Source organism: Motacilla alba, chromosome 4 (genome assembly GCF_015832195.1).
Source record: "Motacilla alba alba isolate MOTALB_02 chromosome 4, Motacilla_alba_V1.0_pri, whole genome shotgun sequence".
In the NCBI taxonomy this organism is placed as follows: Eukaryota; Metazoa; Chordata; class Aves; order Passeriformes; family Motacillidae; genus Motacilla; species Motacilla alba.
The window spans coordinates 60,105,790-60,123,476 of record NC_052019.1 but is presented as its reverse complement, the minus strand read 5'-3'; the positions used below and the strand labels follow the sequence as shown (position 1 = coordinate 60,123,476).

General features: G+C 36.4%; 1 protein-coding gene across 22 annotated transcripts in view; it reads right to left on the bottom strand.

The window, feature by feature from the left end:
* Positions 1 to 17,687, bottom strand: part of INPP4B (inositol polyphosphate-4-phosphatase type II B) — a 380,968-nt gene that overhangs the window by 172,008 nt on the left and 191,273 nt on the right. For all 22 annotated transcript variants that reach the window (XR_005256730.1, XR_005256729.1, XR_005256731.1 and 19 more), the window contains 3 exons: positions 17,234 to 17,345; positions 15,155 to 15,227; positions 8,854 to 9,001 (listed from right to left, as the gene is read on the bottom strand). Coding sequence is in view for 19 of the 22 variants with exons in the window: in XM_038135230.1 (XP_037991158.1) it covers positions 8,854 to 9,001; positions 15,155 to 15,227; positions 17,234 to 17,345 (333 nt within the window). In the remaining 3 variants the exon portion in view is untranslated. The remainder of the gene's footprint in view (positions 1 to 8,853; positions 9,002 to 15,154; positions 15,228 to 17,233; positions 17,346 to 17,687) is intronic.

Sequence of the window (17,687 nt, the reverse complement as noted above, 5' to 3'; positions counted from 1 at the left end):
AAAAGAAAGACCCAGTGTGAAGATGGGACAAGTGAAGACAAAAGCATCTCCTCGCCTTCCTGTGCAGGCTTATGTGACCAGCTCACAGGAAGGACTCAAGGAGCAGCTGGAATGGATGTGTTCACCTCCAACACAGTAACCATAAGAAACTCAAAGGTGCATAAGATTCTTCTCAAAGTTCGGGGACCTATCAGGAAAGGATTAAGTGCACTGCTGATTGGAAGGTCTAGTGCTACAATGCAAGGTATCTATGTTCACCCTGGTATTAATGACTCAGACTACACTGGACAAATACATGCTATCGTTTCTATCCCCACGCCAGCTGTGACTATCCCTGAGAAAACCAGAATTGCCCAGATAAACCTGTTTAAGTCTTGCATCCCTAAAACAGGCCCCAAGGTGCAAGGAGACCAGGGCTTCAGATCGATGGGAGAACCCCAGGTATTTTAGACCCACGTTGTGGGTGAGCAGAGGCCCAACATGGAGTGTATCATCACAATGCCACAGGCAAGGCCTTCCCAAATAAATGTCCGAGGGTTGATTGACACAGGAGCAGATGTCACCATCATCTCCACCCACAATTTGCCTTCATCGTGGCTCACTGAGCCTGCAAAATCCACTGTTGCTGGCATTGGAGGGATCACACAGAGCTGTCTGAGTAGTAAACCTGTATTAGTAAAAAATCTTGAGGGTCAAACAGCTACTATTAGACCTTACATCACAGCAGCACCATTTAACCTGTGGAAAAGGGATGTTTTTTCTGCTGGGGGAGTCCAGGTGGGGACAGATTTTTAACAGGAGCCACTGTCTGAAAGGGCGTGAAACATCCTACACTAGCATTAAAATGGCTTACCACTCAGCCTGTGTGGGTGACACAGTGGCCCCTCAAGAAACAGAAGCTACACTCCCCTAAGTCTTTGGTGCAGGAACAACTGTCTCAAGAACACACAGAACCATCCATAAGCCCTTGGAACACCCCTGTGTTTGTTATAAAAAAGAAATCTGGGAAATGGAGGCTGCTTCACGATTTAAAAAAAATCAATGCAGTCATGGAGAGCATGGGAGCCTTACAGCCAGGTATGCCATCTCCCAAAATTATTCCTGTCACTGCAATTGTCTGGTGATGCCCATTCACCCAAACCAAAGGTAAAAAACATTATGACTAGTGGGAAGGTCCATGGGACCTCAATACACAGGGACATGGGTACACATGTGTTTCTACAGACACTGGAACACAGTGGATACCTGCCAGGTGTGTCTGTCCTGCCCTATGTTGTGCTCAGGACCAGAGACAATATGCTCATGATGATCCTCCAGCAGATGTCGAGGAGCAGTGACTTAAACAACTTATACACGTGCCACACAGAGGACTGGAATTTCTTGACAAATTTATTTAAGGATTTTATCTATTCATGGACGTCAAGGTTTTGTATATATTTAAATGCAAGGACTTGATCTGGAGATTTTGAGACAGATTGCTTTTCTTGTTGGTTGTTTTTCCCACAAATTCTGAAAATTGAAATGTCTCCTGTTTTTTAGATTAAGTTGTTTCCTGGTTTTAGAGTTAAGTCATAAATATGTAACTTTTAAGCTCTAAACCTGCAGTATGCCATTCTGATAACTCGTATTGCTAACCATCTTACCTGACAACTCTCAGGAGTGAATGTTACAAATTCAAGAATATATGGAATACATCACCAACTAAAAAGTGGCTGAGCCTGTTGAATTGAGTTAAAGACCTCATTCAAGCCTTACAAGGCCTAGGTCAAGGTTTTTACACAATGCCGTGTCTGTCATCTTGTCTGCAAGGCACCTGCAGAGGATGACAGACACTGCTTTTGTATTTAAAAACAAAAAGGGGGAACTGTAGTGGCCTACAGCTGGCCTTTAGGCCTCATAGTATAAATAATCCCAACTTTATAACTGAAATACATGATTCATTATATAATTACCTTACTTATGGAATTCGACCAGTAAGAGCAGGCCCAGGCCACTGGGGACTGAGGCTGCTACTGGCTGGTTAACCAGGAGGTAACTGGCTCAGCCAACGAGGATTAACCTCATGGGCTCCTTATGTATATAAGGAAGTGACATCTCCATGAAGTTGGCTGTTGCTGCAGGAACATGGAGTGTCAAGTTGCCTGTCTTCGAAACTCCAACTAAATAATGCAAAACATCAGCAAGGATGAGCAAGAGGAGTGAAAAGGGGGCAATCCCTCAAAGAACCTTCTTGGGTGTGATTACTCTGTCTCAGAAAAGAAAACAGCAAAAATAGCCACTTGCATCATTACGGACACAAATTCTGACAAATAGAAAGATGAAGTTGAAAAGATCAGTGTAATTAAAAGGAGATAATTAAGAGAATATATGATAAAAGCACATAAACTGAAAATGCTAGATGAAGACCAAGTAGCAATTTTCTATACATACAGCTTCAAAAATCTAATGATGTGTTTCCTAGTCAAACAAACATGATAAATTCAAAACTTAGAAAATGAAGTGATTTTGGCCTCCACCAAGCAAAATTAGCTTCTGGAATCTACTTTCGCAAAACATAAGAAGCAAAGAGCTTAGCAGGATTCAAAACAAGAGAAGACATTTCTGCAGATTATATTTGCAAAACTTCTGTAATATTGTAACAGCATAAAAATTCTGAATATTTATCAAACAGGAGCTTTGGAGTAAACATGCACCATAAGCTTTGGGATATGACTCAATCACTCATAAGTAAAGGAAGTTTACAAGCTTCTTTCTAAGGAAAGTAGCACAGGAATTATTCTTCCTAACAAAGTTCACTTTAAAATGTATGGATAACCATTTCATCTTTTTTTTTTTTTTAAAGAACAGAATCAGATAAAATTACTCTCATTTTTCTTTGCTACAAGATATGCTTCTGTGATATATAGGCAATAAACTCTAGACAAACAATTTAACACTCCCTACAGAAATAAAATACTCATAGCTTTTTCAAGCTATTGTTTCCAAAACAGGCAAATAATTATTAAGGAGGAGTCAATAGGAAAAAAAAAAAAAAAAAAAAAAAAAGAAAAAGGCATATTTTCTTTTCTTTCTTTACTGACAATTTTCTTTTTAGACTCTTCTGAAATCAGCTGCCATTTTTGTCTTCTTACAGAATTTCCCAAAATTATTCCAAGTTTTGGTAAGCCTCACCTGACAGGCAACTACAATGTAGGTTATGCTTACCTTCTGCATGCCCTGAACAGTTGTTTAGAAACTAACAAACAAACAGAAAAAGAGAAAACAAAGCAGAAAAAAGAGACAAAAGAAATCCCCCCAGAACCACATGAGAAAACTACCCACCCCAAAAAAGGCAACAAATACATTAAAAATATTTTAAAACCTCTTTTCCTATACATGTGAGGAGAACAGACTGGGGTTTGGAAAGCCATGATAAAATTTCATACGGTTCCTAAGAGATGAAAATTTTAAGTTCCTTTTTAATATTTATCCACTACACATTTTATTATACAAAAGTGTAGACAATATATAAGCTAAATTTAACTCATTTCTCCCTTCCTACTAGAGGACCCTTTTGCTTCCATTCCTGCCCTAAATTCTTTCCCTACTGAACACTCTCCCTTCCTTGGCTATTTTATTACTAGGGTTTATCTTTCAAAACCTCAATGTCTTCAAAGAGCATGATCATTTGGACTTAATTGTATGATTTCCATTTAATAGCAGAGGATCATTCTCCTGCATCAGACAATTGCAGAGTCTTGAATTCATTAATACTTAGAATGACATCTGTGGAATTTACACTTTTATCCTAAATTATATTTTAGTAATTAGCAGTAGTGTGTAGAATTGTTTTAAGGTTTTTTGTTTGGTTATTTTTCAATTTTGATTGCTTCACCAGAATACAGTGGAATCAGCTTTAGACAGTATTGCTTCAGTTACTCAATATGAGCAAAACCATTTTATTTTCACAGTTTACATTTAAAACTTTATTTCCTTCTTTCAGCTTGGAGTCATATATGTAGCAAGATTGATCACATTATTAACTCAACCATTCAAACATTTTCTGGGTTTCTGTTTTCTTTTTTCCCCCAATTTAATAATCAGAATGCATAATTCCAAATACAGAGTGAGGATCTCTATGACACAAGTAACATCACAAAACTGTATAACGTTTTTTTCGTCACCCTAATGCCTTAAGTGACAGGAAGTGACAAAATTTTTCACTTCAATTTTGCATTCTTTCACCATGTTGTGGGAGGCTCTAATTTGGTCAATATGGACTTCCGTAGGACATGCTGTGCACAAATATAACATCTGGGAATCTTAGCGGCTTTTGCTAATTGGTACTGAATGATTTCTCTGGAGTCTTAAAACTTCTGTAGATCTTGCAAAAAAAAGCCTTTTCTGAGAGGGCAGTCCCAATACAGAATGTAAGTTAGCATTTTATAGATTCAGCACTGTCATCACAGGCCTCCAGCCAGGTAATAATTAGCATTGACCCCATGATTCACAGAAGGCTGATCAATCACTTTATTATACTATACTTATTAAGAAACCCATTGCTTTTATAGACAGTTACAATACAGGTGGACCTAACTGGTCCTCCAGTCCAAACACATCACCATTGGCTAATTAAGAAACTACCCTTTTGGTAAACATATCTCCAGAACACATTCCACATGTTCACAAGAACAGGTGCAGCAAGTAAAGACAAGAAATGTTTTTAATTATTTTCTCTGATCTTCTCACAGCCTTTCCCAGGAGGATGCTGGGGAAAGTTATGTGTTGTTCTCTGTGACCAGAGAGCTGCTGCCACACAGCACTGTTGAATTCATGGTAACGTTATGTAGAGATAACTGTCACAAAAAAATCAAGTGATGTCACTTCATTCCAGTGCAGTACAACTTTAAACACCCAAAATCAAAGTAAAATCCAGAAAATTTTACTTAAGTCACCTATGATAGCCCCACTTAGGCTCCCAAAGAGGCCATATCTTCCAAAATTGGTTGTGAACAGTGAAATCAAGAGGAGAGAAAATTATGTTCATTCATTACAATATTTTATCCTTTAGTTTATAAATTAATGAAGTTTAAAACTGATCTTGACTCATGAGGACAAGTGTCTAAACACTGTTTATAAAAGTCAAGCTACGCTTATGTTCGTATACTTATATTCCTTTATGCAGTAACTGATGGAGAGTAAGAAGAGAAAAGTTTCAGAAGAGAAAAGTATCCTTTTTGATGCACAATGAGGCAAATACTGCATTTGTATGCATTTGAGCTACATTTTACTGACAGGTTTGGGAACTTTTTAAGTGTTGAAAATGAGGTACTTACAAGAAACAATCTTGTGAAAATCCTTGACTGGATAAGCATAGTAATAGTGCCTCTCTGAATGTGATTGGTTCAAATATCTTCAAAAGACGTTATACGTTTATCCAAAACCACTTTCATTAAATGCAATCACCTCTTATCAATACAACACTATGCCACTGCTCAAAAACAAGTCAAGTAAATACCAACATCCAAACGTCCAAAAAAATCAAAGCCTACTCCCAACACATGGCATCAATGTCTGAGGCTCAATTTCTCAATGGAAGTTGTGTAGTAAGAAGAAGTAAAATAAATAGATGTTTTTTTCAGTCTGAATGTTGTCATTGTTTCAAAATGTTTCATGAAAGAAAATAGAATACAGACTGCATAGATTTCACCAAAAAAAAAAGCCTAGCATTGATGGGACAGGGCAGTCAGTTCTGATGCAGGAGAAAGCTTGCATGTGTGCTTTGTACTCTGGAAGGGAGGTTTAAATTCAGTAATTTATATTTGAAATTTGCTTATGAGTTGTGATCACAAATACCATGGGCCAAATTCAAGTATAGGTGGAATTTCCTTTCAGCCAAATCTCTTGCTGTGCTGACCCAGTTACACTGGTTGCAACTACAACTTGCAACTGCAAGCTTCAATTATATAGGTCAATCAACTTTCTGAAAAATTATTGTAAGCTAAGACTTTTTCATCATCATTAGGTGCAAAGAATCGCTTGGCTAATCTTGCATGACACATGTAAAATATCTGGACACACATTTGTGTAAAGGAATATTAAAAACAGCAGAAAGGACTCATTGGAACACCTCGAAGAGGAAACAGAAATAATTTTGTAATGAAAACCAAGCAAAGCAGACTGTATGACCTTTACTAGAACAATAAAAATTGCCATCTAGCTCCTAATAAAATTTCTTACAGAGAGGCTTGAAGGATAAAAATCTTCAACTCATGCATTTCTTTAAAAACATTATTTCATGCTGCAATCCAAAGTTAAATACCCTTAGAGGTTACATATTTCAAAGCATCATGTTGGTAAATGAAAGGGTTTGGTTGACAATGAACACTGAAGTTTTATCAAGAGATAATCAATCTTAAGAGCTGTGAGAAAAGGGAATTTAAACTACAATTTATAATGAATACTGAATAGGATTAACACTTGCATATTTTTATAGATAATTGCTTCAGACCTGACTATATTGAAGCCACAGTAAAAAAAAAAAAATGAAACAGGCTGAGTATGATAAGTGTCTTCTAAGACAAAAATATTTATCCTTTTATACTAACTGAGGGAAAAAGACACAGAGAAGAATACTTCAGAAGAGAATAGCCTGAAGATGGTGCAGTGTAGGTTTTGTCTGAGCTCAACACCTAATATAGTAGCATCCTCCTCACACGTTTTACTAGATTACAAGTGTAAGGACTCCACAAGAACACACATCTTCACAATTATTTTGAAAAAGAAAGCCCAGACAAAGCTGAAGCTCCAACCCACACTCTTATATGATGATAGATGGCACAGATGTCCCTATTCCCACCATCTGCTAGTATTCTACATGTTGCTCCTTTTGGTTAGTCTTATCTCCTCCTTCAGACTGTATCAATCACTTTGTCTCACATCCACACTTTTAACTAGGCTTGAACAGTACAACCACATTGGCAATCAAGAAAATCAGAGGCACTTATCTCAATCTTTGTGCAACTTTTACTTCTGTTTCTTTCTTAAATCTTTATTTTGGTGAAGAGAAAACCTCACCAAGGTGAATTTTTACTATGAGTTTATCCAGGGAGGTGAATTCTATAATATGAAATAACAACAAGGGCTATTACTTACATTATGCCTTTGGAGAGAATAATGCAGTAGTAGCAAAAGTGGTTAAAGTGAGTAACATTTAAAAGGCATTTACTCATAGGGCAAATGAAATTATGGGAAGTGCATGAACTGTGAGACTCAGCATAATCTATTTCTATTGCTTACTAAAAAACCTTGCACATAAGTATTCTCAAACAAGATGAGGCCATAAATGCCTAAACACAGTACTAAATTACTAAAATAAACTATTATAACAATTCATAGGAATTTCATAATCCATCATCACCATGCATAAGTATGTATCAGTCCACCGACTTTATTAAAATCAAGATTCCAGTCTCCCCCATGCTGTTCTATTGGCACATAAACATCACACAGAAGCAACAGATGGGGTGAATAAAAAAAGAAAAGTAGGTCCATACTGCAGAACAAACAACCTCTGTAAACCACAATAGGAAGGAATTGCCTGAAAATGCACAGGATGGCTTTGGGATGCAACACTAGGTCACAGCATTACTCTTAACACATGAGACCAGATGCCAATCTATGTGTGAAGTAACTTTAAAGAGGAAGGAGGCAATATCTTCTACATCATCCATTATCACTGGAAGAAGGAGGCACTGTCTTCAGGGTAGCCCCGGACTACTTAAAATAAAGTTGTTTCCCCAAATTTTATCAGCACAGCTTACAAGGATTCAAGGACAGGCTGCCATTTTAATCACTGCAATGGGAAACTGGACATTCAAAGGCTTTTGGGACACCTGTGTTCCCTAATCTCCTTTTTCTCCAGGCCATACACATTGCAATGATTCTCAGACATCTCTCTGGGTTACAAGGCCAAACATTAGGGTTTCAAACAAACATTACTTTGGTATCCTTTTCTAATGCCAACTAATTTAGATTAGCTAGAGGAATGTCATTTTTATCCTCATTGCTCCTTAATTTGCTATAAACTTGTCTTTCATTGCATAATATTTGTCATGAACTCTACCAAACACAAAACAATGTCGTTCACACCCCTGTCATTTTTTGATTCTTTATGTAATATTCCAGAATATTTATATTGTTAACCAAATGGTGATATTCACAGATTTGAAGCCATGACCGCACTTCAGCACAGTTCACTGCTCAGAACTTATGAGGTCACTGGAATCCTATTGAGCAGTCAATTCTGTTGTTCAGTTATTGCCACGTCTGGGGTCACCATTTATTACCGTGGGTCTTCTGGGCAGTCAGGACTGGGTGAAGCGAAGGAGAGATTTTGACTCCATTTCAGAAGGCTGGTTTATTATATTATGATATATATTACATTAAAAAAGACCACACTATAACTATACTACAAAGAACAGAGAGAAAAGAATCATCAGAAGGCGAGACAGGAATAGAAAGGAATGAATAACAAAGTTCTGTGACTCCTAGAGAGTCCGAGAGCTGCTGCCTCCTCGATTGGTCGCCAAGTAGAAACATCCCACATTGACCAATCGAGAAAGCACCTGCTGCATTCCACAGTAGCAGATAACAAATTGTTTCCACTTGAAGCTGAGGCCTTCTCAGCTTCTCAGGAGAAGAAAATCCTAGCAAAGGGATTTTCACAAAATATCACAACCACATTCAGTTACAACTGTAAATTCTTAGCAGCCAGAAAGTGCCAATTTCATACTTCAAATTAATATTTTTAGCTCATCATTTGCATGATTTCAAGTCAGAAAAATATAATTTATATTGCTGCTTCTTCCTTACCTTCTCATATCCTCCTTTATGTGCAGATTTATGAGTTCTTTAGGAACATGGAAAGAGAGGGTAGTCTCAGCCATCTGTTCGCGGATCTGCATCCACTTGTTGTCAGAAGTAGGGAATCTATATAACTTACAAACTGGGTTTCTCAACACTGCAAAGAGGAAAAATAATATTGTTGCTTTACTGTGGTTATATGACTCTGAAAATTTATGACAATGACCTGCAAAATTATTATATTATTTTCCCCCTTGCTTACCAAGTTAATTTTAGAACCATTAAAATTCTACTAAAAACATTTAATTTTTATTTCATTTTTATACCAGCATGTGGAGGACAAATTATTACTAGTACATATTACTAGTACATCAATAAATCACATTTTACCAGCAGAGTAGGAAACTTTTGAATTTAGGTCTTCAAAGTAGTGAGAATGTAAATTAGACTCTCTTTTCCTACATTTAAGCTGAAATTAGGAAAAACAGAATACATAAATGAACAATGAACTCAATACAGTCACCACCATAGCTTGCCACCTGCTAGAACCACTCACAATTCCAATAAATTGCACAGTTCTCAGAGTTCAGCTGCATCTTCCTCTTGATATGCACACACAAATCATTAACACAAATAGAAGGGGTGCTTCTACATTAAAGGAAACTCTAACATGGTCAAAGGTCAAGTTACCTTGATCATTGATGTGGTCAAGACACTGCCACTACATAGAAATAAATAAAACCGCCCTGTCAATATTTTACATACACTGTTTTCAGATCACTATTGCAACGTGACATAAGAAAATCACATTTCTTTGTATTTTGGAAGATTATGTTTAAAACCCATCACATTTTTTTATTTCACAGTTTTAATGTATTGGCTACATTTCCATTCAGATCTTAAAATAATGCCATATAATCGACTCTCTCCTTTCCATCCTTTTATTTTCTTTTTTACCCTGCTCTTATTTTCCAGAAAGAACATAAAAGAAAAATGCTGAGGAAGAAAAATTCTGTTTCACTACTTTGATAAGCTTACTTGGAGACAAATGATTGTCATTTAACACACATGTCCATGGCATCCTAACTTTGACTGAATTTGGACAGCCATCCAAACCCTCCACAGCTACTTTTCTCTCAAGCCTTCTGGAAAAAGCTGCCTTCCAGCAGGCTCCCATTGATCAGCCACTGAGTGGTCTATAACTCAGAGGAATACATTCCCCATGTGTGCTGCGGGGAAACTGCTGCTGTCAAAATGACAGCTACTAATAGACATTTCAATTCACAACTCCCTGACACCATTAATGTTTATGTAGTCTGATTTATACAGAATGAAAAACAGAAAGTACACAAACTATCTTGTCTATCTAGGCAATCAGGATTATTAACAAAAATCCTTTAGGAAAGGCCTAAAAGCAAACCAGAGATTTAAATACACTGATAATAAACCCATTGCTGGCAACTCAAAGAAAGGAGCAATGTTTAAGTGGTTGGTTGTATTGCTCTGTATTCCCATCACTCTACTGAGATGTCTTTTATCAGTAGTCTTTGATGAAAAACTGTTGTTAGATTATGCCCTTTTCTGACCCAGAGATGGAGCAACTGAGAGGTGTTTTAAAAATTTTTATTCTATTTTCAGTCTCTTGTGAAGGGGGAGACAATAAAGATGATACATATTATATATATTATAATTCACACCTTTACAATTAGAAACCAACTATTTCTTAATTACAGTACATTATAAGTGTTTCTTGCTTTTTTATAGTCATATTATAAGCCTTTTTAGAGTAATTTTGCCATTAGTTCTTAGTGATTTTACTTTCAAAAACTAAATTTTCACTCAGTGTTGTGAAATAAGCGAAAGAGATGCTTAATTTCTCTGCATGTTAAAAAGAGCAATTTTTCTTTACTACTAGTACTCAAAATATCTCAATGTTCAAACATTTTTTCACACACTTTTAGAGTTTAAGGATCCTCACCACGCAGATTTATTTACAGAAAAAAAAACTCAAAGTCCTGTGCCTGTGATCAACTTTCACCAAGTGTTCAGGCTTTATTACATCACTTGGTTAAAATATGTGGCAAGGCATATTTCCTACCATCCTTCTCTTCTGCTGAGATTCTTGTAATCAATGAAATCTGTCTCATCGATAATACTAACAATTTCTGACAAGTGACAAAGCTGATGTTTGGCACCAATCATCTCCCATTAACAAGGCAGGGAATACAAATTTTCAAATGTTAGGGAGAGCTCAGGAAACAAAGGGCTAATTTGGGTCTGGCCTTAAACAGAAAACTGCCAAACCAGATTATAATTTTGGGTTGGTATTATTTTTTTTTCTGTTGTGCCCCCTGATCAGTATATTACCTGGACATTTGAAATTATCATGCCCCAGACACAAAAGACTCCTTATTTTACCTTTTTATATCTACTTCCCAAGGAATTTATCAAGGGATTTTTTCCAAGACCAACCCCTAAATTCACACTCAGAATCTACTACACACAAAAACACACAATAATCTGTGAGAACCTAATGCAAATCTGTACCTGAATAATCTCTTTCCTCCCATCTCCCCCGTTACCACCATCACAAACAAAAAAAAACCAAACCCCAGAAAACACATCACGACTACAGCAAGGGACAAAGAACACTGAAAATATGGATTCAAAGTTGTGACTTTTATTGTTGCTAGAATTATTAATCTCCTCTCCAGGTACTAGCTGAATTTTCAGATGGGGATAATCTCAAGTTGTTGGGGGATAGAATAGAGATAGTATAGAAAGTAATCCTACCCCTAAGGAGTTGCAGCTGGGGCAATTATCAAAAATGAGAAGGAGGCCTGACTTGAACAGGCCACAGCTGTAACTAATAAGAACAAGAGAGCTATAAAAGAATGGGTTGGTTTGTTAAGAGAACATGTGCTGAAGTGGGAAGGGAACTGGAGTCAGTTGGCTGCCTGGTGAGGGAGAAAGGGTGTGCTCGGAGGAGCTTCTCACCAGAAAACACAGAAAAGGTACAAAACTTTTGTGATAAAAAGATGATAGTATGAAACTCCTGCTACATATATACATATATGACAACATCAAGTGTGTTGTAAGTTTTTTAAAATGGTCAAACCATATCCCTATGGGTTTAAGAAGAAAATTTCATTTACAAAGTCAGAAAAAAAGCCTGGGAATTCCCCCAAATAATCCCAATATGCAGTATTGCTAAAGCTCAAGACCGCCAATAAAAGCTGCATAGTACTTGATGTTTTCCTTATAAACAAATAGAACTACTGAAGCCATGCAACTCCATAAAAATCTCAGAAGTATCTTCCCCTCCAATTGCAACAGTAATTAATTTCTAACTATAACAAGTTGTCCAGAACCAAATTCAAGAAGGCATGTACAATAAGAATGGCAAGACCGGAACTGGCTTTTATAAAAGGTAGTGATTAAAATGAGTGGAAGTTTTATAAAGACAATCCTTCCTGTATTTAGACAGTGATCATAAGAGGCATTAAAAAAACCCCAAAATCCACATGAACTGCAGTGGTTAAAAAAGAGAAAACCCTGTTTTAAAAGCTTTTCTCTAGAGCATCAAGCCTACAAGCCAATGCCATGTATTTACCCATCCACATTTTTGGACATTCTTATTTTTAAATATGAAGACCTCTGTGCTTTTTATTCCATGTATTATCCTTCACATTGCTTCCCCTGAAAGTACAATAAAAAATTATAAAAGATTGAATATTCTGGTTTTAGTTTCATTCCCTACTGAACACAGACCAAAGCATGTCTCTGCCATATATTAATTTGCTAACAGTGTTCCTATTTACATCTTTCTTTGTAGCATAGGTATATGATGTGTATTACCTCAGGAATAATAATTACAGCTTTCTTAATTTTGCTTAATTTCAATTACTTTTATTTTCTTTTTTTATTTAGAATTCAATTTGTTTATATGTAAACAACTGGCAAACTCTCCAGCATTATAAATAAATAACTGAATTTTGAGACATAAATTCAATCTCTTGGGGTATAGATGAAATAGTGATAAGGCTTTGAAATACACTGCTCATTCCCACTCACTCAATAGGCATCTCTAACTCACTGGAGGGCTGAGTGTTCCCTATCCTAAGATTTAAATTTCGGAAGAATGCCAGCATTCTTCTATACCTACAGGCTTAAGGATTCACAGAGGCTTTTTTTTTTTTTTCAGTTTCATCATTTTGAAGGCCTGATAAACAACAAGAAACAGAAAGTACAAGAAAGCTTTACAACAGCATACACATGTACTAAATATGAATGTATATGGAAAACATACTGTTCTGGGGGTAGTTCTGTATGAACACAGCAGGGAAAGCAGTGCAGGCACTGTTGATGTTATCAGGTTTCCTGACACTTCTGCACAGGTATCCATATGAGAAATCCAGTCTGTCTCCAGGCAACACAGAGAGCCTTAATCCACAGGAAGCCCAGTCATGGAGGCATGCTGGGCAAGAAGTCTGATGGATTGGAGAAAGAGGCTGACAATATTAAAGGAGAGCTAAAATTTTTCTAAGAAAAGAAATTAGGAATTCAATAAAAAGAGTAGGACAAAACCTGGAATCAGTGTCTGGTGTCAGCAGGAAAATGGAGGCAATGCTGGATGAGAAGACAAAGTCACAAATACAGGAAACAGACTGAAGACTAATTATTTATCAGAAAAAAACTTCCTGTGAATGCAAACTCTTTCCATTATCCTGCATGCTGTCATTTCTTGCATATGCAGCTCTTTCCCCTCAATTCTTTAAAAAAAGCCTGACAACCTAAAAAATTACAAAAAAAAAAAAAAATGCTCTTCATGATATGTATGACTTTATAAACCCTAGTAGTGTTGGGTGGGCTTTAGTTTTATATTGTGTCTGTATATGACAATAACAAATGTGAAAACGTCTAGATACACTGTAGAATCACATGCAAATATTCTTGACAAACTGATCTAGAATTCAATATTCCTAAAACTGACATCTACCTTGGAAGTTCCAACAAAATACAATCACAACCTACAGCATTTTTCTATACAAAAGAAGTCAACAAAAAATTCCAGTCAAACCTACACAATGGAGGCAACAAATAGAAAAAAATCAGTTGTGAATCAGTATTGTTCTCTGAACAGAAGTGTCATTTCTTCAAGTCTCACTAATCTGGGTGACATACAGAATCAAAGAACTGCACTGGGTTAGACCAAATCCTTCAACTGGCTCTGTATCTCGTGTCCAAGAAAAGCCATAAATATATACCTAGAGACACAAGATACCCTCTCTGCCTCCAGCTATTTCCAGTTCAGGAATTTCTGGAGCCAGATGTAGTTTCTGTACATTCAGAAATTCTCAATTAACATCTTTCTCACTTTGAATTGATGAAAATAAATGGTATTTCTCTAGAACATATTTTTGTTGTTTCTGATCCAATCTCAACAACTCACAGGAAAAAATTACAATATTCATGCATATACAGAAGAACTTAATTTTGGCAGTTTTTAGTGCTTCCTTCAGACTGCAAAGCTGATTCAGAAAGTCTGGCCTATCAGAGAAGTCAGATGAAAAAATTTCAGTAAAGATTTTAAAAAGTTTTAAAAGTTCAGTAACATTCCTCCTCAACTGTATGTAGCAAACAGAATTTTTGACAGTGCTGTGGTTGTAGATGACCCATATAACTTATTTGTGACATAGTTACTGCAGAGTAATGGAGATTCACAAACTTGGGCTAATAAAAGTTTTATGGTGCAGCATATCAGCATGTAATATTTCTCAGCATAATGAAAGAAAAATAGATCTAGATTAACACCATGCACTCAAGCCCCGAGCTGACCTAGAAATGAGAATGCCTTGCCAACAGCTCCCCTCATTCTAGGGCAGATAGTTTCCAGATCAAACTGAAACTGCCACTTCATCAGTTATGAGAGAGATTGATTGTCCTGATTATTAACTTACAAATAATGCATAATTATTTAACAGAATGCCATGCAATGATATGACAGAAACTAATGATGTTAATTCCATGCCCATGGAAGTCACTGACAGTCTTGAAAATCATTGAACAGTAAAGATGCAGGAGATAGAGATTTCAGCTCTGCTTCAGAAAGCACAATTGACACATATTTATTAAAATTTCTCAGTAAAATGATAATGTCAAATATGTCTAAAACATTAAAATATTGAACTTAAACATCTGTGCAGCATTTGAAGAGACATTTATGAGCTCTGCCACAAATCCGTGTGATTTCTTCAGGACCGGGTATAGAGTTGCAAGAGCCATCTCTTACAGATATTGGAATTCTTACCTGCATTTAAGGAAGGCAGGTTGTCTTTCCAACTTATGCCTTCAGTGGCTGTACACTCACGAACCAATGCACACTGCAAAAGAAACACAAACACAAATGTGTCACATTCAGGGGTCTGAAATAAATCCATGGCAGTTCATAAAAGGTAGGTTGAAAACCATAGCTGATAATAATATAAACTTCCAAAGTCTTACTTATAATTTACATTTTTATCTTTATATTTCTGTTCCAAGATACTGTAACACAATCAGAATTATAGCCAAGAAAATGAAAAAGTTTGATCAGCTGTTCCATAACAAAATGTTTCCTACCAGTATTATGACAGAAATGTTGAGAGATAATAATAGTTTAGCTTAGTAAGTTTTATTATAAGAATAAGGCACTTTAGTTTAAAACAATTTTTGACAAGTTCTGTGCTTTCAAAAAAGTTTCTTTAGGCAAAGCAGTTTTCACATGCACAGTGCAAGAAAACACTTCATTAGTTTTTAAACAAGGGAAAAGTAGGAAGCACAAAAAAGTCCTTAAAATGTGCTCAGACTTTGTGATTGAAGTAATTTGTTATACAAGTGAACTAGAATCTTGCTTTGATAAGATTAGTGCATAAAAGTATAAAAAGTTTATATGAAAAATCAATCAGTCTACACCTACATGTAATATTTTTAATGCTCCTCCTACCCCCATCCAGAAAACAAATGGGAGTCTCTGAAGGTCATAGGGAGCTCTGTTCCTAGGGCTTCCCCAGTTCCTAGAAGCTCAGTCGAGAACTTAAGGCAGAGAGCAACACATGATGTACTCTTTACCAGGCGATATCTGAAAATTAATTTAACCATCACCTTCCTCTTCTGTGAGAAATTCCTGCACAGAGTTTATCTAAAACTGAGCAAACCCAGTTCAAAACTTACTTATTTTTTATTAATTCAATAACTCATCATTCTCACAATTGCATCCTCGCTCTCAACATATAAACCAAGACTGTGTTGAAACTGATTTGTACAAACCAAGAACTCATTTAAAGACCACAGAAAATACATCGGTCATGAGTCTGGTCTCTCTTTACAAGCATTAGAAGCCCCTGGAAAGATGCTATTAAATACTTCTGTCTCCCCCAGGCCAGACAGAGGTCATTAATTACATCTCCAATAACTGCAATGAGTCTCATTCGACATTTTGCAGTGGCAGAAAAGCAAAATAAAAGAGAAGGCTGAAAAAACAGCTCGTGTTGCCTATATTGTGCAAGTTTTACATGTCAAAATCAGAAAGATTTCACAGCATTTGCTGGCTTTTTGGAACTGGTCACGCTCATCTACTGTTTTAAAAAGGCATTGAAGTCCTCTGAGATAAGTGGTGAAAAAAAAAAAGTGTGACATTTACCCTCAGAATCTGATGCAAAAGCAGACTGATTTTGCGAAGCAGAAAAGATATTGAAAATAATGTCCTTTTCTCAAAAAATAATCTTATATGTAACTTCCAAACAAAAAAAAATAATGCATACCCTGTAGCAATACTTCCTTTTATTCATGAAGAACAGAATACACCATAGTGTTAAGCAGTAAACTGTCATATTAGGGCTGCAAAAATTGTGTGCTCCCATGAAATGCAGATGAGCCTGCCCCTTTGCAAGGGAATTCACCTCTTCTTTGGTTTGCCTGTCTGTCATTCTTCCCAGCTTTTCAGTATGGTGGGCGCAGATTACACATAAAAATCAACATGAACAGGACTTCAAGGGCAGAAATCAAAGCAGCTATCCAAGGAAAAAAGGAAGCTGTATTTATGGCATCTCTCTGGACAGTTTTTGATCAGAAGTGATCAAATACATTCAGTTGAGATAAAAATAAGCATTTTTTTCTTAAAGAAGGAAAGGGCCTAGGAAACTCAGATTAGAATATTACTCTGTACATTTTCACTTTTTTCACAAGTTTTGTTGTTGTTGTTTTTTTTAAGTTGAGGGAGATAAGTGTACATAGTACTTACTCCAGAAATTTTGTTTTAAGTTCTTAAACCAATTTGGTAATTAGTATTTTAGACATCTGGTACAACTGATCATTCTAATTAACTTCATGCAATAAACTGAGTTTCTACCTTTTGATCCTGAGTATCTGCTGTGATGTGGTCTGTTTCTCCCTCCTCTAGCTCTCTCATTTTCACAAGATTGACTTCAATGGTACCAACTGTCTTTCCACCATCAGATGTTCTGGAAAAAAAACCAACCCATGACACTGGGTCACTTGCAGCATCAAATTTTTTCAATTAGAGTATTAACAGTAAATATTTAGTGGCCTCTCCATTCTGTAAAGCTGCAGTCACCTGTATTGAATTGGTTATTTACCATCACAAACCAAACGTTAACAGTGAGGCAACTTCTTCAGGACAATGAACGTTTTCATCACAAAACTAAGGATGGGTAAGTGCTATAAATGGTGCATGAATCCATGAACACTGCTAAGTTTTCTTAGACCTTATCCTGTCTGTGGACCATTGGATAAAGGGCTGTAATACTGCACCAATATCCCACTTAGGATCTGCAATCCCAATG